General features: G+C 41.7%; 2 protein-coding genes across 2 annotated transcripts in view; one reads left to right on the top strand and one right to left on the bottom strand.

Annotated features, from left to right (window-relative positions):
• LOC137331753 (collagen alpha-4(IV) chain-like) overlaps nucleotides 1-5,043 on the bottom strand; it is a 144,675-nt gene extending 139,632 nt beyond the window's left edge. Inside the window, exons 1-4 of the mRNA XM_067995736.1 lie at nucleotides 4,651-5,043; nucleotides 4,249-4,363; nucleotides 3,983-4,132; nucleotides 3,775-3,817 (exon numbers count right to left, since the gene is read on the bottom strand). Coding sequence (XP_067851837.1) covers nucleotides 3,775-3,817; nucleotides 3,983-4,044 — 105 coding nt within the window. The 5' untranslated portion in view covers nucleotides 4,045-4,132; nucleotides 4,249-4,363; nucleotides 4,651-5,043. The remainder of the gene's footprint in view (nucleotides 1-3,774; nucleotides 3,818-3,982; nucleotides 4,133-4,248; nucleotides 4,364-4,650) is intronic.
• LOC137331357 (collagen alpha-5(IV) chain-like) overlaps nucleotides 4,640-24,439 on the top strand; it is a 195,496-nt gene continuing 175,696 nt past the window's right edge. The window contains exon 1 of the mRNA XM_067995103.1: nucleotides 4,640-5,158. Within this exon, the coding sequence (XP_067851204.1) occupies nucleotides 5,102-5,158 (57 nt within the window). The 5' untranslated portion in view covers nucleotides 4,640-5,101. The remainder of the gene's footprint in view (nucleotides 5,159-24,439) is intronic.

Raw genomic sequence — 24,439 nt, 5'->3', positions numbered from 1 at the left:
AGTTGGACTATAACCTGGTGTTTTAAGATTCCTTACATTTGTCAACCCCAGTCCATCACCGGCATCTCCATATCCTGAATAAACAAGTTCTCGATAGGAAAATAGTGTTATTTAAAGAACTAACCCATGAATCTGAAGCCCTCAAAAAAGCTCAACCTTTCACATTGCAAAATGATTAGTGTGATGTTGGTCATCGCCAAGAAGTTTTGATAAGCATAAATGAGATTGAACTTGTCAATCACTAAGTGCTCATAAATATGTTATGCAAGTATTACTGAGATGCTATATGTTCCTAAATAAGTTATGTCAGGCATCTTTAAGATCATTCTGTTAGTCAATAAGTTATGTCAGGGATTGCATTATTGAGACATCCATAATAGAATGTGAATTAACAGGATTCTGATTAACAAATTATAGCAATTCTTGGAACAGCCCTGCAGTAGAAGCACTCAAAAAGTCCAACTTATGACAATTCACATTCCAATTTGGTAATAATGCTTATTTAGGGGCTTTTACCATACCGGGAACTATATTGCCGTGGGACAAAACCTATCAATCACTACAGTCGTTAAAATTGCTGCTACATCTACACCTTGTAGTTCACAAGTCAGTCCACTTTTATATGAAAAAGTCTATCACATTATATTAAATGTGAAGATACTGAAGTTTGTTTTTTACAGAAAACATGTTACTGATTGTGGTGTAATCACTCAATGGAATGTATATTCATGCAGCAATATATTGTAAACTCCATAGTGCATTGATCATAAAACATTTTTGCATCAACCACCTCGTGAATAACTTGCATTGTACAAATCAGTCAAAGTACTCAACAAATACACAACATTGATCATTCCAAAATCAAGTGACAAATGTCACATGTTACAGAAACAAATGCTGCTCCCTATCTGAATGCCTCCATTGATTTGCTCCACAACTACTTTACCTCTACTTTCAACCTTCTTGTGATTGATCATCAACCTCCGTCATTCAGATTTTGCCCAGCTGCTGTGGGTCCTTCTGCTCAGTGAATTAACTTCAAGATCCTTGTCCTCATTTCCAAATCCCTCCACAGTCTAGCCACATCCTATTTGGGGAATCATCTCCAACTGTATACCCCAGCCCTTATCCTCCATTCCTTTAACTCATATTGCTATGTGTACCCCACACCTTCCACTCCACCCCACCATCAACCACCAATTTTTCAGCCATTACACCCATGCCCTCTGGAACTCTTCCAAAACCACTTCATCATGCTACTTCTGTCCCTGCTTTTAAAAACCTGCCACCAGTCTCTCCCCCCCTCTCCCCCCCATGACTTTGCTTTTTGCACAATGCCCATCCCTCATCCTCGTAAAGCACTCTGAGATGAGTTGTATGTAAATATAGGTTCTTAAGTAATTTATAGAATATCAAAATATGCATAATACAAATTGAGATCTCATTATTTCTGTATTTTTACAATTTAAATGTGAGTATGGGCCTAATTGGGTTTTTTTTATATAAAGCAACATTTAATGAACTTTGTTTTTTTGCAACTTGCAGACTGTCGTAACAACCATTAATCACCTTTAATGGTGCAGAACATTTCATAAATTCCCTGTAATATATTATCACCAAAAAAACTGCTGTTCTAAAATATCACTTTAAATTTATGGTAAAAACTTATCTAAAACTAAATTTAAAATACGATCAAGGGTGGAGCCTAATACATTTAATTTTTTTGTAGGTGTGAATAGGAACTCCTCCTACACCTCAGCTCTCCATAATCCTATTTTCAGGTAAAGCTCTACTGACACATTTGGCCCTATGTGTAGATCGGTCAATTATGTTTCATCCGCCAGCTACCCAAGGCCTTGTACATAAATTCAATGGCACTAAGCCATACAAAGCAGGAAGTCTTGGGTTCAATTCCAAGTCTATGCTAGTTTGGCCGATCTCAGCCAGGTCAGCAGTTCAGATGCTATAGCTGGCCTCAGTACCTCCAAGTCAAAGAGGGGAAGAAATCAGTTAGGGTTTTGGCACCTGATTGCTATTCACATGACCTCCCATAGGAAGGTTTTTACATAGAATTACATAGAATTTATAGCACAGAAACAGGCCATTCAGCCCATCCAGTCTATACCGGTGTTTATGCCTCTTCCTACTCTATTTAATTCATCTCACCCTATCGACATAAACTTTTATCCCTTTCTTCCTCATTTACTTATCGAGCTTCCCCTTAAATGTTTCTATGCTATTTGCCTCATCCACTCCATATTCTCCCGAATTCCTTATTGGATTTATTAGTGACTATCTTATATTTATGGCCCCTGTTTGTCTGTATCACTAACAGTTGAGGACAGGACTAAGGACGTGGCTATTTTACCCTCTAAGAATAGCCTGCTGGCAGTCACTGCCTGGGCTCACACTCAAAACCGGGCTAAGTACTGGAGAGCTGCTGGTGCCAGTGAATCCATAACCCGGCAAGACTCAGCGGCTCCAGCTGTCTAATTTGCCGCTGCCATCATTTGAGGGGGGGGGGGGAGGGGTGATGGAGAGGCAAATAGATTATCCCAAAAGAATTTTACACAACCTTCAAGTAAGGACATTGAAACATACAGTAGCAATTCTATTTAACCTTAAATGCAAGTGCGTAATATCAAGCAGAAATTCTACACAGCCCTAAAATTCAGGTGTGACGTATCCATGACAAATGCTGCGCAAGTCCCAAAACTAAGTGTGAGATATCCAAAAGGAACTGTACATAAACCCTGTACACAAGCATGGGGCATCAAAAAGGAATTCTGCACAAACCCCAAATACAGACAGTGGACAGCTTCATGGAATTATACACAAACACAAAATTCAGTTCCGGCATATCAAAATGAAATTTCACAGAAGCCATCGAGGAGAAACTCTGCGCAAGCCCCATATACAACTGTAAATTAGCCAAAAAGAATTCTGTGAAAACCTTAAATATAGACACAGGATATCTTAGAGGAATTGTACACAAATACTAAGTACAGGTCTTGGATATTCAAGTACCCTCAATCTGGGCACAGAAAGCACTGGCAGAACTATAGATGTAGGGAACCCCAAATATAGATGTAGAGAGTACAGTGTTTGAAGGCAATATACAGAAGCCCCAATACATGTGTGCAACTTTGAAGAAGAATTCCACACAGATCTCATATACTGGAGCATGTATTCCATTCTGAATGCCACTCAACCCTTAGTACCAGCAAAGAAAATCCAAAACAAATTTTACACAAAATCCAAATGCAAATGTAGAAAAATCCTGTAGAAATTCTATACAAATTCCGAGTAGATATGTAGAACACCAATGAGCAATTTTACAGAAACCCCCAAATGTAAGTGTTAGGGCATCATGAGAATTTTGCAGAAGCCCTAAATACAGGTGTATGGAACTCTACACAAAACCCGAGTATATCTGTGAAGCATCCTTGAAGAATTCTGCAGAATTCCTAATTATAAATGTGGAACATCTATAGAAACAATATGTATGCAACGAGATCACGTGCTGAGTACATGGCTGAACTAGGCTACATCTTCCCTAAACTCACCCTCATTTTTATTCTGTTTTCTGACAAATTTGAACTTTTTCAAAAAAAAGAACAAACGGTTCATTTTTAACAGGGATGAATTGCAAATCAGATTAAACCTGTTTGGATACTTTATCTGCCCTGGATGCGATTATATGATATTAATCATCTCAGCCCCGTTATTTTTTACACATGACCTGTAGCTTGGATTTTTCTGTTGTGCACTTACCGCATGAATTCCCCGGAGTAACGCGAGTTGTGCAAACAGTAACCTGTTCAGTCGAGAAAAATAAATAATTTTAATTAGTGATTAGTCCAGATTCTAAGTTATTGTTTAAAAGTTTGATCGCTGTTGAAAACAGATCGGTTTGTCATTTCATAAGAACTGAAATCAAATTGCTCTAGTGTGTGAGAAACAAGCAAACGCATCTCCGTACCAAAGGAGGCTGAGTGGGGCAATCTGGATAAGACATCTGTTGAAGGCTCCTGTTAGCGCCATTCACACGAATTGTTTTATTGTCGATAATGTGGGTACTCCGGGTCTGCCGGTCTCTGGCGATCTCTACCTTTCAGAATTCTCAGTGCACCTTTAAAAAATAAATGCAAAAACCAAGACATAATTCTCATTCTAAAAGAAAACGCATTTAACAGAATGCACTTTGCTTGTGATTGGGGCAACAACAAAGCTGAGGGGGAAAAATACCTAGGGTATGAAAATCGTCTTTAAATAAATGTTTCACCGCCGTTGATAATTTCAGAATAACTGCAAGTTTCCGGTTACTCCACAAGTTCCATCTTTACAGAGAGCAGGTGAAAATCTACTGAAATAAAATGCAAAACAGAAATTGTGTTAATTGCACCACAAAAAAATGACACGTTATAACAAGGCGAGTTTTAAAAGAGCATTCACGCGGTAATGCTTTAAAAAAAACAGAATCTAAATCTCTTGCTCCTGTCAAATTTCAATGACAGGTGATATTGCCTTGAGTTACTGGGTGCTCACAATGAGGTCGTGAGAAAAGGAAGGTGGGAGAAACAGTAGCTACCGACAGACACCCTCGCTCACTGCTCCGATCTGATATTAAAACATTTCGGGGGCACTTACAGGATCCAGCGGTGGTTTTGATGCTGTCTCTTCAGCAGTCCAGAAACCATCTCTCCCGCGGCACAGCTCACTGCCATTCCCGTGCGTTCGCAATCGGACAGCTTGCTGTCTCCATTTGGAATTTGGAAACAAGCAACCAGGCGCAAAATTGGATTCAAGTCCCGAAGGAAGAGCGAGAGCAACAGAGGTAGCAGATCCCACTACTCCGGCTTCTCTTTCACTTTAAACCTGTCTTGTAGTCTCTGTCGCTTCGCCGGTAAATAAATTCAATTCGGTTTACAAGAGGAATTTGTTGTGGGATTTTGTGAGCAGCAGGTTAATGGTGTGGGAGGCGCTGTCAAGTCCCAGGCTGTAATGCGGTTATAGCGTACAGAGGCGGGGCACATCTGAAAAAGAAATGGAGTGAGAATCGGTGGCTGCTTGACCCGGAGAGAGCCGCACTGATACTGAGATGCCAACTCTCAGTTGTTTGTTCGTGATCCTGTCCATCGCGACCCTTACGGATGCGGTGAGTGCCTTTCTCTCGTTATTCAAGAATGCTGTGCAGGTGGATATTATTAAGGAAACAAATTCTATGAGTGAATAAATGAATACAGGGAAAGGAGTCTCGCAGCCTGGACTGTGTAACGTGTGGCAAAACAGCAGTAATCCAAGCTGCTGTAATTATGCTTCATATATAAAGTATTGTGGTGACAATATCCCAGTGACCTGTACCACAGAAAATCTAATATTCAAGGCGAATAATTTGCTGGTCGGTGTCCGATACAAAAGATACCTGTTAGTAAGACCGTCCTGTTCTATACAGGGGACAATTGGTGTTGAGTGTCCTGTAATAAACAGGGGATGACTGTGAGTGTGTCCTATACTAAATAGGAAGATAAGTACTGGTCAGTGTCCAGCGTTCCTATCCGATACAAGGGGTAAACTACTGGTGTGAGTATCTTGTACTATACAAATGATAAGTAATAAGTAAAGACTGAAGAACGATTGCAGGCAGTTGTCACTGAGTAATGTAGATATCCAATACTGGACTTCTTGCTCCCACGGGGCTTTACAGTAGACCCGTTCACCATCAGATTTGAATGTGTGATACTGTGTTCAATGACAGGTGGAATAATTGTCTAGTTTTCGGATGGTAGTACTTAAACCATACTGGGCAGCTGTGACAAGCAGGAGAGCATCTAAAAGGATTATAACTGGCAGACACAAAATAAAGGCAACACAATAAACAAGCTTCAAGGTGAAGTGTCTTTCCTTAACCATCTACTCTGACCGGTTGGAGACGGACTGTGATCGGGCACCACAGGGGTTACCCGTGTGCCAGTGTGTACGTCACAAGTGTGTTGAGTGTGTGTGATTGGGTGTGTAAGTGTTTGAGAGTGTATATGTGTTTTTGTGTGTATGGGGCGTTTGTATGTGTGCTTATGTGTATGAAGGTGATATTTGTACGTTAGTTGGTTGGGTGTGTATATGTATATGAAGTGGTGTATTTGTGTGTTTGTATGTGAGTGTGTATATGAAGTTGGTATGTAAAGCGCTTTGGAACGTCCTGAGATCGTGAAAGGTGCTATGTAAATGCAAGTCTTTTTTTGGTTGGCAGTGTATCTGTATATGGGGTGGTATATATGTGAGAGTGTGTTTGTTTGTGTGTATGAAGTTGCTGTTTGTATCTTGGTTGGTTGAGTGTGTACCTGTGTATGGGGTGGTGTGTGATCGTGTTTGTATGAGTGTGTGTGTGAAGTTGGTTTTTGTCTGTTGGTTGGGTGTGTATTTGTGTATGGGGTGGTATATGTGTGTGTGTGTTTGAGAGTGCTGGGACGGTCTGCACTGTACAGATCTCAGGATTGGGGTGGGGGCGGAGTGTATCACGTACCATCAGGATGTGCTGCAAGATGAGGGATACGAAATGTGTGCTGCGGCCGGGAACATCGTTTTGAAAGGAGGCTGCAGTTTTGGTTTGTGAACGAATGGTTCTGAGACTAGAATAATGCCCATGCACAGTGCCAGTGTCGCTTTTGGTTCCGATTCGAGTTGACTCCAACTGGGCTGAAATAAACACCCAGACTCCCAGCCGAGAACCCAACACAGCGGTCAGCCTGTCCCCAGTGGGTTATGTGGCACTGATGGCAGAATACATGCCGTCGCCGGCTTCAGCTCAGCGCTCACTTATTTTAGGAGATTTATTTGTAGCTGGTTATTTTTAAGCGGTTCGCGCAGCTCGGGGAAGCCAGGGGAGAGAGACGGGCACGATCCTCCCAGAGACCTTCCATTACAGGAGTGATATGACTTTACTAACTTTACAGGGAGATACTCCGGCAAAGGATTGATTTAGATTCCGGCCGTACAAAAACCTTGCTGCTTGTCAGAAATAACATAACCGCTACTTCCGAGATTAGCACCACGGGCTGTAACGCAATCCGCCTGGAGTTTGGGATCATTTCTCTAGATCGGTTACTGGAGCAAGTTCTCTTGTTCGCTTTTGTTTTTTTGGCAAGCCAGGGGGTGTTTAAAAAAAGGGTCAGTATCCGCTCAGCTGTTTTTCTGTTTATTTTGGTCTATCAGGATCTCCTATTTTGATCTCCTCGTGGGGTGGTGGGATTGAACAGAGAGTCAGAGCCCCACCAGAGGTTTTGTGCCATGCAGGAGTTTTCTGATTTAGTTGTTAAAGTTGCTTCAGGCGGATTGGCAGACACACATGCTCTTTGCCACGTGGGGTGGCTGTCATTCGAAGGGGTAGAACGGCATCCATAGAATGATACAGCTCGAAAGGAGGCCATTCGGCCCATCGTGCCTGTACCGGCTCTTTATAAGAGCTATCCAATTAGTCCCACTCCCCTGCCCTTGCCCCATAGCCCTGCAAATTTTCCCTTTCAAGTGTTTATCCATAAAATGTATATCTGTAATGTGTCAGAACCAATACTAATTCAACACTTTGTAACTTACAAGTATATGAAACTGAGCTGAAAAGCAGGGACTAAAACGTCCGTCGATGCTCCATTAATGCTGCTTGTCTGATGTTAGTGTCGCTCCGTGCAGTATATGGTGCGGTGAAGCAGCATCTTGCCATTCGCAGGGCCGCCTTGGAAGAGGTGGGTCGCAGGATTGTGGCCAAGCATACAGCTTTTGAAAAATATTCCGGTGGGGGCCCCTATTGTGGTGTTTTCACATTTCTAATAATAAGAATGTGAACAAGAGAGTCGTTTCTTCGCTAAGATTAGAACTTTCACCAGCAGTCAGGTGCTCATGTGCTTGTGCTTAAGTGTGTGTGCAGCTCAAAAGAGGGATGAGGAACCAAAAGCAGCTTAAGGTTGCATTTATACTGCAGCTACCAGTCGTTTCAGTCGGTTCCAGCCAAGTAGTAAATCTGTTCTCTCTGCCCGGCTCCTGCCCACTTGGTTACCCGCATCAGCAGGACTGTCTCCCAACAGTTAAAATGTTGTCCCCTGCTCTTTAAACATTTAAATTTACGTCAGGTAGGCTTTAAAAAGATGCTTAGGGTCCAACTGACCACGAGCACTTTGTAAACCAGCTTTGACACGGTAGTGGATTTAAACCCAAATGGAAGCAGTGCGAGACCACGGGATAGAAATCCGTCTCTGATGTTAACGCAAAACAGACGGTGTCGAATCGTCCCGCTCGAAATTCAGTTCCAATGACTTCAATACAACTGAACATTAGACAGAGCGTATAACAGGCTAACTTCCAAGACGGATTTTTACCCCCACATCTTCCAGAAAATCTCACTCAGCTTTGCTCCAGTGTTAAATTGGACCCTGACTCCGGATTTACACTGCATCATGTCAAAGTAGAAATCACTTCTTATCAACACTAAACTTGTAGTATAAAGGCATCCTAACAGTTATGACAGTGGCTGTTTTCCGGCTACACTTTCAGAAACACTCCCAATGCTACACAGCTCAGTGCAGTATAACAGGCAAAGAATTATTGGGATGTGAATTTGATTTCAGAAAAAATAGATCTATGGGTTTCTTTTGAGGAACCATTAAACACGAGTTACCAAAGTCAAACTTGATGTAGATGAGTTTTAAACAGATATTTGCTCTGTGATCTTTTTCCATAAATATAAATCTACTATGAGTCATACAAGTACAGGTCCTCATGATCCTTCACGTGGTGAAATAGCTAATGCATTTGAAGTATCTTAAAACATGTAGAATCTTGAAAAAACAACTTTGTTCATTACACTTGATTCAGCATTATTTGCACAATTAGATTTCACCGTATGTTGTGTATTATAATAGATTAAAATGGTAGGACATCATTTACATGCCCACATTAAAGAAATGAGGAACCAAAGGATAAAAAAAGCCTTATTAATATTAGAACATTCTAGTTTCCCTATTCTCCTGCATTCTGCAGACTTGTTAACAAGCGTAGGGTCACCTAACCATTACTGCTTGACTGTTCTTGGCTTTCTTTCTTATTCTTTTCTACCTTAATGGTGTCCTGCAGTGTGGGTGTTGGTCACTCTCCTAGGTTTCTGAGTTTTAAAAAAAAGTTTGGTGTGTTGAACTGGAGAGGTGCTGGATTTGCCTTCTGTAGAACACCCAGGAGCATTTTTTTCTTACATGAAATAGTAGATGGTTACTTGCATTGAGGAAAAGAAGTTTAGGGGCAGAAATGGAAAATATGTTTTATTTAATAAGTCTTCAGTAAATAAAGGTAAACATGTTGTATTCACTCTTTTACATTGCAAAAAAATAGTAATTGACTTCACTGCTAAACTACATAGATTTAAATACAATCAAATAAGTAGCAGAATAATTGTACAGATCAAAATCTGAAGAAGACCATTTCCAGAGGAAAGTTTGACATCAAGTTTGTTCTCTGGATCCCTGCCGATCTGCTCCAGTGACTTTTGACTGCAAGGTTACTCGCCTATGTAAAGGATAGTGGTTCACCGCAGACCAGTGTAGTCAATGGATTGATAACTTAGTCAACTATCTAGCTTTGCTACATACTGTATTATAGATAAGGCCATTGTACAGTTTCTGCAAGGCAGGCAGCATAATAATATCACTGTTTTCAGATGCTGATGAGCATAATGTGTATTTCCAGCATTAACGGTTTTTTTGTCATCCCCTTTCTCTTTTTGACTCTGAGTGTAGGATTGAGGAATGAAAGTTACATTTTCACCACAATGGTCCCTTCCTCTCTTGCAGCTTGCTCATCTGATGTCATGCATCTTTTCTGCAGTGTCCTTGTGAAGGTTCCTACCTGAATGTGTTTGCCTTTCTGTTGTCAACTAAATTCTGTTCTGCTCCTTAAATATTGGCTCTTTGAACTTTTTGATTCCATTTCATCCACTTTCTCTATTACCACAATGGACGCATGCCCAAAGAGACATCTTTGACATGGGATGTAGACATAATCATCTGTGAAAATATGAACATAATTATAAACTTATGACTTTTTACAGATCATATGTGAAGTTCCAATTTAATTAATATTGGATTAGATTTTGAACTCCATTTCAATTCATGTTTATGGAATGCAGACATGAGGACTCTGGACATTACAAATGTGTCAAAAATGTTAAATAGCTGATGTCATTCATAACAAGTTAACCTATGCTATATTCATCTGATATCTGTGTATAGTGAATAACATGATATTATACAGATATTGTAAATTGGTTAGTCAACCGAGGCTCTTCATTGGAAGATGAGGGCTACCCTTCCTAACATTGGGATTTTTTTAAACAGCACCCTTCACAATTTTCCCTTATTTTGTCGTGGACCACCTTAAATTAAGCCGTCCTTTTAAAGTCATTGGGCCTCTCCTTACATTCTTTTGCATCCCTAATGAAATGGGAAATGTTATTTACTTTTTTTTTAGCTATCTTAACCAAAACACACAATGTCTTCCTGATGTGGGAAGTTTTTTTGGAGACCCTATAGTGCATTTACTTGTCTCCTTGAAGCATATTTGATGAGTTTAGGTTTACCTGTCATTTTTGGAGGATTTGCCCCTGGTACAAGCAGGCAGACAAGTCTTTCACTTTCAGTAAGGTAGTAAATAAGTAGATTTCGTATAGCTTATCTTTGAAGGGCTTAATTAGAGCTGGCAGTAACATGCCATTTGACAATACAGGCAATACTGTTCTTTTAGATCAATGGTGGTATAAATTTACCACCAAGAGTGCTTTACCACCCCCACATTGGATTATTCCTCCTCGGCATTTCAACACACGGGATAGTTCTGTAACTTCCAAACATATACAGTCAGAAATACGTTAATTTTTAAATTAATGGATGAAAAATGATGGTGAGCATGTGCTATCATTCTCAATGTACATTCCCAGTGGGTGAGGCTTCCCACAGGATCATGGTTTCATAAAATTAACATTCATATATGATCCCTTATCCCAGCCTCAATAAGATCTCTTACACAGAGTCAGGATTATATTATTCCTTTACTCCTCTCCATCGGTATGTACTAGGAAGGAATATATTGCTGCCTCTGTGATCTGGTGTAAGTAGTGGGAGTAGGGGAAGGAAATCATTTTGTGTGCCTGTATTAAATTACTTTTGGTTGTGAACTTGGACCTTAAGGTGACTATCAAGCAGCATTTTAGGCACATATATTGGTGAATCAATTACGTTATTAGAGGACGTTCTTGGATTCCCCCCAACAAGATATCAACAAGTTCTGGTCACCAAAATTCCTATGCTAAGACAGTTAAATTTTTAACAAATCATCCGAGGTGTTAGATACTGGACTTTTAATTAAAGCACTTGTGCACAAATCCAGCCCAGACTAAAAGGACTGAAGTCTCTTCTGTTCTTTGGCAACTTAGTACCCTGGGGCCATACCCCAGAGTGGAGGTGAAGGGAGGGAAGAAAATTGGTGAGAAAAAAATAAATTGTAAAATAAAGGTGGCTCATGATGAATTAAAAAATTGACTGGAGTGAAAGAACAGCAGCCCCTATATTCAGTATTATGCAGAGGATTGGAACTCATCTAGTGATTTTGGAAATTTATTAATCAAAGTTCATATACAATGTTATGTATCATGTTATTCAGCATATTCAGATATCAGCCACATGTAAAGAAGGTTAACTTGGTAGAATATCAGTGTCGCTACACATTATGCTTGAAGTATGATTTCCATTGTCTACTTATGTCTGCGTTCTAAAAAGACTTCAATATCTTGTACAGCAATCATTAAAAAAATTCAGTGATGCACAATACACAATCAGATATTCACAATTTACATGTTCATATCTATACAGATGATTCATCCACATACAACACAATGGCTGAATTATTCGACAAAGTACACATTATTATGTCTGAGGAGGAGAATGAGGAAGACAGCTCCTAAGATCCTCTTCAAAAGAAGAGGAGGGGATGGAGTCTTTCAGCATTAGACAACCAACATTCAAGGGCTATTACAGAGTCCGGGAAGAAAAGCAGAGATAACCTCAATGTTTTCCAAAGGGCCATTTGACATAAGGACGAGGCAATGAAAAAGGACATGAAGGGACACATTAGCTGCAGGCATCGTGACTTCTCAAGGAACCTTCTCCCCACTACACACCATGGGCTAATTTTAACTTTCGGCGATGCTGTAAAAGGGAGATATTGGATTGGTGGGCAACTATACACTCTGCCCGACTTTCTTTTTTATTGAAGTCAGACTGCCCTGGAGGGGTTATCAAAGCAGATAGAGTATGTGAGGGGTTATCAAAGCAGATAGAGTATGTGAGGGGTTATCAAAGCAGATAGAGTATGTGAGGGGTTATCAAAGCAGATAGCGTGTGTGAGGGATTATCAAAGCAGATAGCGGGTATAAGGGGTTTTCAAAGTAGATAGCGTGTGTGAGGAGTTATCAAAGCAGATAGAGTGTGTGAGAATTGGTCTTAGAATTGGAGCGAGTCATTGGAATAAATAGCCTTTTGGTTATTCAATATTGGCCCTTCAATCATCAGCCTTATCTCAGTGGTAGCACTCTCGCCTCTGAGTCAGAAGGTTGTGGATTCAAGTCCCACTCCAGAGACTTGAGCACATAGTCTAGGCTGACACTTCAGTGCAATACTGCGGCAGTTCTGTACTATCACAGGTGTTATCTTTAGAATAAACTGAGGCTCCGTCTGTCCTCTCAGTTGGATATAAAATATCCCATGGCACTGTTCAAAGAGCATGGGGAGTTCCTCCAGGGCTCTGGCCAACAATTTGTTATTTGGTGATTTATCTCATTGCTGCTTCTGAGACCAAGCATACAAGCAAAAAATATACAGTTGCAGCTGTACAGAACACAGATAATGAATTGGAACTTGCTATCTCTAGCATCAGATTATTTGGACTACTAGAAACAAAGTGAAGATTTAACTCAGAATCCCGTGACTGGGAGGCTGCAATGAACCACAACAGCAATCTGATGAAAAACTGTAAACAACAAAATGGTGCCCTCTCTCAGAGATCAAGTTTCACAACAAGCAAAATTAACTTTCAATCAGAGCACTTTTCTTTATCTATATTGAAGTGAACACTATCCTCCAATCAATAGCTAATATGCTTGCATTACATTGCTGGCACTGAAAATCTGCAATCCGATTCCACCATCATAACAATGGGGGAGTGGAATCTCTTTGGTACTGACCAGTTATGCACCTGACCCCATCGGAATTCCTGGGGTCACACAATTTAAATTAAGTGGGTGGGCATTTGTGCCAGTAGTGGCAAAACTGGGGCATCTGCTGGCCATTGTGCGTGGTTACAGTCAATGTTACATGGAAGCACTCCAGGTAATGTTGTGCCATTGAACTTCTACAATTTCTGTCAAACCATGGGTATTTTCAGCAGTTGCCTTTTAAATAAAATATTTTAAAAATCATTTCATTTGTGACTGGCTTCCTGATTGGGGAACTATTTCCCTGAAATTTTCCAGCTGGTACAGTGGAAGAAATAATAATATCTCCCAGCATGTGAGATGATTGCCCCAACTTCCTTCCTCACTCAGTCCACTGCTTACACCGTGGATGGAGCATCTCTCAACCACTGAGAAGCTTTAATAACATTTGAAACAGACATATGTTGTATTTATTACTGGTTGAATCAAAGCATCTCCTGAAATAAAGCTTAGCACCTACGTTGGCAGCTGGAAACTTTAGACTCCTAAGCATGTGCAGCTGCTACAGAAACAATGTTGAAGAAACTATGATGAGGACAGAGCTGCAAATGGCACAAAGTCACTTTCAGATATAATTACCATAATGAACATGCTTTTCAAACCTATTTCTGTGTTCAAATGCACAGGACCATCCTAGAATACTGTCTTTGTCTGCCACACAAAGAGCAGGTTTGAGTGAGAGCCATGTTACAGAGAAGGTGTTTGAAGGTTTCTCTGTTAGTGAGAGTGGCTGAAATATCTGTGCTAGAACTGAGATATTGCTCCAGTGCATTTGTGTAAGGGGTATATCAGTGACCATTACTGTCAGGGAAGGGACGTTATGGAAAGGGATCTATTTTTGCTTCCCTCCTCCCTCCCCCTCTGCTATTCTGCAGTAACCATTTACACCTCCCCTGGACCCATCTTTTGTTTCTATATTAGTCCTAAAAGGATATGTTGATGGTGTTAGATGACAAAGAGAGGAGGCTCATGTGGGGCATAAACACTGGCATGGACCTGTTGGGCCGAATGGCCTGTTTCTGTGCTGTACATTCTGTAATTCTATGTAGTCCTTTTTGCCTTACACCATCATCCCCTTTGTCATTTAATCACTTCTGCCCTACCCCCCCATCCTATCACATACCTTTCCATTTTATTCTTTCTCTGACCCCCTTCTCCATGGCTTTGTATTTGCTTAAAGGCTGTTCATCTCTAACATCTTCCAGTTCTGATGAAAGGTAGTCAAACTGAAACATTGGGCTCTATTTTAGCACCCGCTATCGGGTGCGTTCCTGGCGGGGGGGGCTCAGAAAATTTGGAGAATCCCGGCGCGGTACCGGAGCCCGCCCTGAACCCGCGCACTTCTAGGTTCCCCGCTGACGCGCCGGCGTGCGCGCGCAGCCCCCGCTGGTGGGAATCCCGCAGGCAATTAAAGCCAGCGGGGTTCCACTTGAAGGTATTTATTTAGATATTTCAGGTCATTAACTGACCTGATTAAAGGATTATGTGGGATTTTAGAGCAAACTGGGACTGTTTCCCACACTGGGGGAAACACTCCCAGGTCAAATGGACGTGTTGCAGCTGTCAGCCTGTGGCAGCTGCAAAGGTCCATTTGACAGGTGTGGGGGGGAGACCCTCACCCATTGCAGGAGGCCACTCTGTCACTTGGGACAAAGTTTGGCCTCCACCACCCTCCTCCTGACAGTCAAAGTCACCAACCTGCACACTTACCCCGGGGTCCGGAGACATGTACCTACCTTGCGGACCCCCTCAGATGTACATCTTCCGGATGGGGGCCTCCGTAGCTGCAGTCATGACCTCCTCGGAGGGCGAACAGCATCACCAGCCTCACCAGCCTCGCCATCCACGCCGTCCACCTCTGACACGTGGAGCTCCACAACAGAGTGCTGTGACACATCCACCTGTACAGCAGGAGGGAGGGCTACCGCAGAGAGAGATGCATCGCAGAGGGCACTACCCTCGCCACAGGGTCCACAGATCGAGGCTCAGCTTCCTGGACCTCTCTGAGCAGCAGTGCACACGGAGGCTCAGAGTCACTCGACATGTAGTCGTGGACATCTGCAGCCTCTTTCATGCCGAGCTGCTCCTGGCTGGACCAAGCACCATCTTCTTACCTGTCGCTGTCAAAGTCACCACTGCCCTCAACAACTTCTCCTCCGCATTCTTCCAGGGTGCAACCGGGGACATCGCCGATGTCTCTCAGTCGTCTTAGCAAAAGAGCCCTGCAAATACACCTAAACCCACTCTGCAGTGACACAATGGGTGGCATCAGTTGTGGGTCCTCATAGTGATCCTCAGGAGAGGGCATTATTGCACAAACCAGACAGGATTCGCGAAGACATGGCAGTAGTGGTGCCAATATAATATGTAATGTGAGTTGGTCAGAAATTCAATATAAGTAACACCCATGACAAACCCTCAGACACCCTTGTGCATCCCCTTCATGCTCACGACACGTTTGCCTTACGCTGCCTACTGCACATATGTGATGCATGCCGTGTGGCTGCAGCACAGGTAGTGGCAGGTTGAGTGAGGCTGGCTGTGAAAGAGATGCACGAGAGGGTGAGTATGGGATAGAGCCATGAGATTGTATGAGGATTGGGTTGAGTGGTAGTGGCGGGATGAGTACTGGCGAGGTGAGTAGGTGCAGATAAGATGAGGATGAGATTTGAGTGGGTATGAGGGGTGATGTGACAGAGTTGTGTTGGCAGTGCTGAAGGAGATGTGGGGTGGGGGCAGTGATGTGGCAGACGGAGTGTAGGGGAAAGACTACGTGTACTCACTTTGGCTGACCTACTGAGGTCGTTGGAGCGCCTTCTGCACTGTATGCAGGTGGGCGATATGTTGGTTGCGCTGGTGACCTCCTCTGCCACCTCGAGCCAGGCCTTCCTGGTGGCAGAGGCAGGCTGCTTCCTCCCTCCCGCCGGAAGGAAGATCTCTGTCCTCCCCCTCCTCCTCACCCCATGTATTGATACCTGGAGTGAGGCATCATTAAACTGGGAGCAGCCTTCCCCCTGGGCTGCTCCATGCTGTAATTTTTGCTATTTGTTGCAGCATCTGTCAGTGGAGGACTGCCCCTTTAAATAGAGTGCCTCGAGCTGACAGATCTTACTGCGCATGCGCAGCCCGCCCGAAGCGCAGATCAGCAGCGGGGAACCCGGAGAACAAGGTAAGTAGATCCAATTCGTGGATTGGATCCTACAATCACGCGGGAAACTGACTAATTTCACCAGGCGCATTACCCACGCGCCTGATAGCCCCCCCGCCGAGAACCCGCAGCCCTGGTAACATCGGGCCCATTAACTCTGTTTCTCTCTCCACAGATTCTGTCTGACCTGCTGAGTGTTTCCATCATTTTCTGTTTCTATATATGGTTCTGTGTTAGAGAGTGAGTCATTATTAGTTCACATTATGAGGAATATTATATAATAGAATGAGGCCAATGTATACAAGAAGCAGTTTGTCACTGTACTCTATTTCTGATAGACCTACACTATTGTTTTGTTAACAGTGTTGTGATCATCAGAAGTTTGGTCATCTTGTTTTCAAAAGTTTTAATGATCTAATAAAAAGAAGTTGAAAGCAGGCACTGTGCTGTATAACTAATGATCATAATGCTGCATTTCTTTTATTCTATTGTCCTGATTGCATGCAGGCTGAATCAGAGAAGATAAATGGTAGCAATCAATTTGTTCTATATTCTTGTGATTCTGTATACACCACTAGATTGATTCCTGGGATGAGAGGGTTGTTCTATGAGGAGAGATTGAGTAGAATGGGCCTATACTTTCTGGAGTTCAGAAGAATGAGAGATGATCTAATTGAAACATATAAGATTCAGAGGGAACTTGACAGGGTAGATGCTGAGAGATTGTCTGCCCTGGCTGGAGAACCCAGGGGGCATAATTGCAGGATATGGGGTCAGCTATTTAAGACTGAGATAAGGAGGAATTTCTTCTTCACTCAGAGGGTTGTGAGTCTTTGGAATTCTCTACCCCAGAGGGCTGTGGATGCTCAGTCGTTGAGTATATTCAAGATGTGGAGATGCCGGTGATGGACTGGGGTTGACAATTGTAAACAATTTTACAACACCAAGTTATAGTCCAGCAATTTTATTTTAAATTCACAAGCTTTCGGAGACTTCCTCCTTCCTCAGGTAAATGTTCAGGAGCTCCTTGAAGCCTACGCATTTATACATATAGAACAATACATGGTGTTTACAGAATGCCCCTGCAACTGCCCGTTAAAATCCATCTGCCCACGTTTTGTCCAACCTGCTCTGTAATTGTTAAGCTGCTTCCTCCAGCTCCACTGTCCCTCCTAGTTCGGTACCATCTAGATTTGACCACTTGCATTGAGTTTCTGAGTCCAGGTCATTTACGTAAATAAGAAAAGTAATGGTCCCAACACCAGGCCCCATGACACACTACTCAGTGCTTCTCCTCAACCCAACATAACTGCTCTAACGAGTGCTCGATGCTTTCTAATTTTCAGCCAGTATCTTATCCATTCCCAAGGTTTATCCTGAATCCCACAGCTTTGAGTTTGACGAATACCTTTTCATGTGGGATTTTGACAAATGCCTTTTGTAAGTCTAGGTACACTATATCATAGGGCTTTTCAAAGTCCATTTAGAATGTTACTTCCTCAAAGAAGCCGAGGATTTTGATCAGGCATGATCTTTCCTTCTGAGTCCATGTTGATTGCTATTTATTACATTATTATTATACAGATACTTCTCAAGTTTGCTTCTGATAGTCGCTTCCATTATTTTAATGGAGGTGTGTCATTGCCTGTGTCTATTTTATCCCCCTTTTGAATATGTTACCTCCCCAGTGTCCAGCTTCTGATAAGGCTCTGGTTAGTACCAATGTGGAAAAATAACAGTGAAATAGTCTGACAGTGAGCCAAGATGGTAAAGTACCATGGCAGGAAGGCAAAATGGTACAATTGCACCCAGTCAGTGCAGCAAAGTGACAATATCACACATGGCAACATAATACTGATGCACAATGGGAAGATAACAGCATAGCAATTACAGCAGAGCCTCATCCTTGGTTGCTCTGTCATCATGTGGTAACAAACCAAAGGGATAAAGACCTGAGATGGGGAGGAATGAAGTTGTTATGTGCTCTGGGACTTTTTCCAACCTCTGTGATAGCTTCATTTTCCTACATCAGAGAGCAATAATCATTTGCAAGTTATATTGGGCCTATTTATAGATGTTAATCATACAATTAGTTTAAAATTAGTTTTGATCAAGTGTTGTTTCTACTACAATTGGAGACAGGCACGGCAGATACTAGTACACCAACTAATAATTGGAACTGGTCCATAATTAACAACAAATATTGTGCTATTTGCAAGCTGGGTATCATCACATGTCATCAAAATTCATATGACCCCATAAAAGTGATTTTGTTTCTTACCTGCCTGCTATAGGACCTTCTCATCAGTGAATGTGCCAGTTTGGACATAGGCCAATGGGCTGCATGCAGAGTAATATTATCAGCTCTTAGCTGTTAATAACTCATTGTCTTGAGTTGAAGGAAACAGACTTACGTTTCCCAATAGTCGAACTATGAAATGGAATGGCACCTTTCGTTCCTGGTACCAGTTTCTTTTTTCTGTATTCTGATGTATAACCTAGTTGGGGAATCAGCCCTTGTCATTCACAGTACTCCATTTTTTCCCTTTATTTTGTGTGGAGATCAACATCTTTCACTCTCACCATCCAGCCTCTTTCCCCTGTATTCTGTACTAGCTACAGTTGTAGTCTGCAGAGTATTGAGAAGTTTTGTATTCCCTATCTGCTAATCTAGCTGCGATTTTTATATATTCCTCTCTCTTTTTGTACAGATTATTGACTGGCTCCATGTTCTATAAATTAATCTCTAACTCATTGAGTTAACTCATTTCCAGCTAACTCACCACTATATAGATGCTTGACTAGCTCTAGTCTCTATATATTTTGGGTTACTGTGTTCTATAACTTTCAGAATGGTTCCATATTCTGGAGATTACACTGTGATGTTATCATACGAGCTTGAATGCGTTTGTGTGAATTTCCTTTGCCCACTATTGGAAAATAAAAGATTAAAATAGTGGACATAGGAATCTGATTCAAACACATAAAATATTCATATACTAATATAGCACAGCATAATTTCCAGGAGGTAGATTCTTAGCTCATTTTGCATTGTATGTATTTTGACATTGCATTCTATAGCCTTCAAGCTTGCTTTTTGTTCTATAGATTCTTGACTCATTCAATTATTCATTTGGCCAAAGGTTCAAAAGCAGAGGATACAAGTTAAAATTAGGAAATTAACAACAAGAAGGGAATTCAGATGGAATTTTTTCACATAATGATAAATAGACTTGTGGAATAAGTCACCAAGGAAGGTGCAAATGGGTTCAAATAACAACAAGGTGAGTTTTTGGAGAAAGAAACAATTGAGGGATATGGAGCTGTTGAGCTGTCTACACCATAGATTCTTGACAAGCCTTGTGCATCCCTAGCTACATGTTGTGTGAGTTTATGGCTAGCTCTGTATATACAGGTTCTGAGATAGCTCTGGTTTCCAGAGTTTCATTCCAACTCTGTCCTGTAGATGCAGTGCATGTCTTCCAATTTTAAATTCTTGGTTAACTAGAGCTTTTACAATATCCTGGCTAGCTCTGTACTCTATAGATTATTAGCTAGCTCTGTGTTTTACAGATTCTTTAATAGCTCCGTATATTTTACATTCTTGGGTGGCTCTCTATTCTAAAGATTTATAGGTATCTCTGGTTTCAATAACTTCCGAATTAGTTTTCTACTCTGTAGGTTAGGTATCAGCCTTCACTCAGTCAGAAGGTCATGCGTTCAAGCTCCCTTCCAGAGATTTGAGCATATAATCTAGGCTGACACTCGGTGCAGTAATAAGGAAGCGCTGCACTTTTGGAGTCTTTTGGATGAGATGTTAAACCAAGGCCCTATCAGTTCTCTCAGGTGGACGTAAAAGATTAATGGCAGTATTCAAAGTGAAGCAGGGGAGTTCTCCTGGTGCCTGGCCAATATAAAACAGTTTATTGGATAAGTTATCTAATTGCTGTTCAGAAAAAACCAAGAACCTATACAATTAAAAAAATGAGAAAATGCACTATTGAGAACATAAATGGATAGGAATCTATAGAATATATAGGAAATCAAAGAAGCTATAGGATATTAAGTGAGTTAATACTTTACAGAAAACAGAGCTAGCAAGGTATTAAAAGAGTTAACTATAGAGTACACACCTATCCAGGAATCTATAGCATATCGAGCTAATCGATAATCTATAGAACATAGAGCTAGCCAAGATTCTATAAAAACCATAGCTAGCAAGATTGTACAAACTACACAATTAATCTAAAGAATACAGTTAGCCATGTCAATAAAACAAAATGTCCTAAGAAGCTATAGAGTGCACAGATACCAACAATCTACAAGATACAGAGTTATTCAATAATCTAAAGAAAGAATAAGTTGCATTTATATAGCGCCATTCACAACCTCAGGAAGTTCTAAAGTGCTTCACAGCCAATGACGTACTTTTGAAGTGTAGTCACTGTTGTAAAGTAGGAAACATGGTGGCCAATTTGAGCACAGCAAACTCCCACAAACAGCAATGTGATGATGACCAGAAAATCATTTTTAATGATGTTGGTTGAGGGATAAATATTTTCCAGGACACCAGGGAGAACTCCCCTACTCTTCTTCAAAATAGTGTTTGGGATCTTTGACGTCCACCTGACAGGGCAGACAGGTCGGTTTAATGTCTCATCCGAAAGACGGCACTTCCGACAGTGCAGAACTCCCTCAGTACTGTACTGGAGCATTAGCCTAGATTTTGTGCTCAAGGCTGTGGAGTGGGATTTGAACCCACAACCTTATGACTGAGAGTGCTACCACCAAGCCACGGATATCTCTTCATATCCCAGACTTATGTTCACTATCCCTCTGACCACCGCATTGTCTTCCCCTCAGAGTGTATCACAATAAAACATGCTACAAATCACCTACAAAATCTAAATCACCTATCAAAACTCTTACCAAACTTGAACTACAAACATCCTAAATAGACATAAATAATAATATTCATCACCGTGACAAAAGTTCAAAACATTTCACACAATTAATTACTTTTGGAAGGCAATGACCACTATTATGCAGACAAACATAAAATTCTTGGCGGATGAAATTCCTCTGCATCTTAGAGAGAATGCACACACTAAATTATGTATATATATCGTAATGCAATAGTGGTGCATTAACACAGTACACGTGCTTCTAACATTCTTCTGAGGAATAATCTGGATTAATGGAGGCCGATTTTCATTTGCTTTACCTGACGTTACGGGATGGTAGCCTCAAAATGGTGTCAGTGGCCTCACCAATCCATTAACACCGACAAACAGGCCGTCGCCATTTTTGAAAGGGCCCTACTGCTGGGCGCCAGAAGCACCTGCCTGTTTCATGGGGTAAGACTATTTCAAAATGCAAATCAGAGTCCTAGGACCCTGATTGCCATTTTAGGTTGGAAAGGTAATTTTGATAATATTTTTGTGGGGCCTGGACCCAAAAAAAAATCTGGGCCACTACTTCCCCGGGCAATTCCTCCCCCTCCCACGATCATGACCTACCCACCTCCACACTTACCTTGATGGCAGCCGAAGGGGCCCGATATTGGCCAGCCTTAATCAGGTGACCTGCATCAGGATACCCGTTTGGCAGCCCGCAGTTCTCCAGCCTGAGTTAAATGAGGCCGATGCCTCAAAATCACGGCTATCATTTCACTGTACGTACGCCAGGAGTGGGTACAGGCGAGCGGCTGAAGTGGGTACTGGCGACCGGCCAGAATGGGTACGAGCGAGCGGCTGGCATGGGTACAGGCAACAGGCCGGTGTGGGTATGGGCATGCGGCTGGAGTGTTGTATGGGCGAGCAGCCTGCGTGGGTATGGGCAAGCGGCCAGAGAGGGTGTGGGCGAGCGGTCGGAGTGGACTTCCCATTTGCAATTTTTCTTGGGGTTTGTTATGGATTTGTTAAGTATCAGTTAAAGACAAATGTCCAACTTTACTCATGGTTGCCTTCCAGACCATATTGCATTAATGATGGCCACTATATAAGTATTATTGAAGCAGCAGAAAGGATTATCAGAGGATTAGTATGGAGCAGAGTGGAAGATATTGTATGATATCATTCAACTGGTTCAGCCTACCCAGCACCATGGGTACATTATCAAGTCTCACTGTACTGGACATTTTGAATGAGGAAGAGAAACAGCAGCAGAAGAACTCCCAGGTCATAGGAGGAAGACCAGCAAGATTCACTATTACCTATTGACTTCAATGGAAAAGAAAATCTGGTAGAATGTAAAACAGGCTGTCATTCACTACCACCTGTTTTGCATTAATGCCCAAGATGGATTTCACCCCCATTCAGTTCAACATTGTACATAAGTCACAGAAAGAACCTGGGAATTATAATAATTAACTGTTTGGAAATGGTCGTAACAAGACTTCAAATATCTCTGTCTATCATAGGAGACGCTTGCATTATGTACTCAGTCTGAAACCTTGCACCAAGTACCTCTATTATCTAATGCTTCAGTAAACATGAATGAGCTTTGCTCATGGATGATCAAGAGGTAGGAGGAGATAATGTTGTTCAGGGCAAGAAGTAAAATGTATTGATAGTAAAAAGACCAAATAGGGGTAAGCAGGTGTCAACACATAATTTTAAACATTTTTATATTGATACAAGGACCATTAGGAATAAACTATTAAAATTAGGTATACACAACTGGTGGAAATATTAATTAAATTAATCACCCTGGGGGTAATTTTTACTTTGGGTGATAGTAGAAATTGGCTGGAAGAGATATATAACGAGCCGTTGAATCGATATTGCCCGTTTTATATTTAATATTATATAATTATAGGCATCGATACAAGCAGAAGATGGCCATGAGTTGGAACTAACAGATCATGTGTTTCACAAAGATGGATGTGTTAAACCAGTTCGAAGAGAGGCATTACCGGTGAGGGATATATATAAAAGCTATTGAGAAGATAGAACAATAGGTGAGAGTGAGGAACTTAAAGTAGTTAATATTAGTAAAGAAAAAGTACTGGGGAAATTAATGGGACTCAAAGCCAACAAATCCCCTGGACCAGATGGCCTACATCTTAGGGATCTAAAAGAGATGGCTACAGAGATAGTGGATGCATTGGATGTGATCTTCCAAAATTCCCTGGATTCTGGAACGGTCCCAGCGGATTGGAAGGTAGCAAATGTAACACCGCTATTCAAGAAAGGAGGGAGAGAGAAAACAGGAAACTACAGGCAAGTTAGCCTGACATCAGTCGTTGGGAAAATGCTGGAACCTATTATTAAGGACGTGGTAACAGGGCACTTAGGAAATCATAATACAATTAGACAGAGTCAATATGGTTTTATGAAAGGAAAATCGTGTTTGACAAATCTATTGGAGTTTTTTGAGGATGTAACTAACAAGTTGGATAAAGGGGAACCAGTGGATGTAATATATTTGGATTTTCAAAAGGCATTCAATAAGTTACCACACAAAAGGCTGTTACACAAGTTAAGGGCTCATGGGGTTGGAGGTAATATATTAGCATGGGTAGAGGATTGGTTAATGGACAGAAAACAGAGAGTAGGAATAAATGGGTCATTCTCGGGTTGGCAGGCTGTAACTAGTGCCGCAAGGGCAGATGAATGCGTGGCTGGAGAGGAGGGAGGGCTTTAGATTCCTGGGGCATTGGAACCAGTTCTGGAGGAAGTAGGATTTGTACAGGCAGGACGGGTTGCACCTCAACAGAGCTGGGACTGATGTCCTTGCGAGAAGGTTCGCTAGTTCTGTGGGGGAGGATTTAAATTAATTTGGCAGGGGGTTGAGCACCAGGATGTAGCGTTACAAAGGGGAAACAAGGGGCACAAAGGATTGGGAGAGACAGATAGCACTGGAGTAAGAAATAGGTGTTAGATGGGATCAGACTAAAAAAGAATACAAGAAGGCCTAAGAAAGGTTTACAGGACATGTATGTAAATATACAAAGTGTAGTAAACAAGATTGGTGAGCTGCAG

This window comes from Heptranchias perlo, chromosome 13, assembly GCF_035084215.1.
Source record: "Heptranchias perlo isolate sHepPer1 chromosome 13, sHepPer1.hap1, whole genome shotgun sequence".
Lineage (NCBI taxonomy): Eukaryota > Metazoa > Chordata > Chondrichthyes > Hexanchiformes > Hexanchidae > Heptranchias > Heptranchias perlo.
Note: the sequence above shows the minus strand (reverse complement) of the source record. Positions and strands in the feature narration are given on the sequence as shown.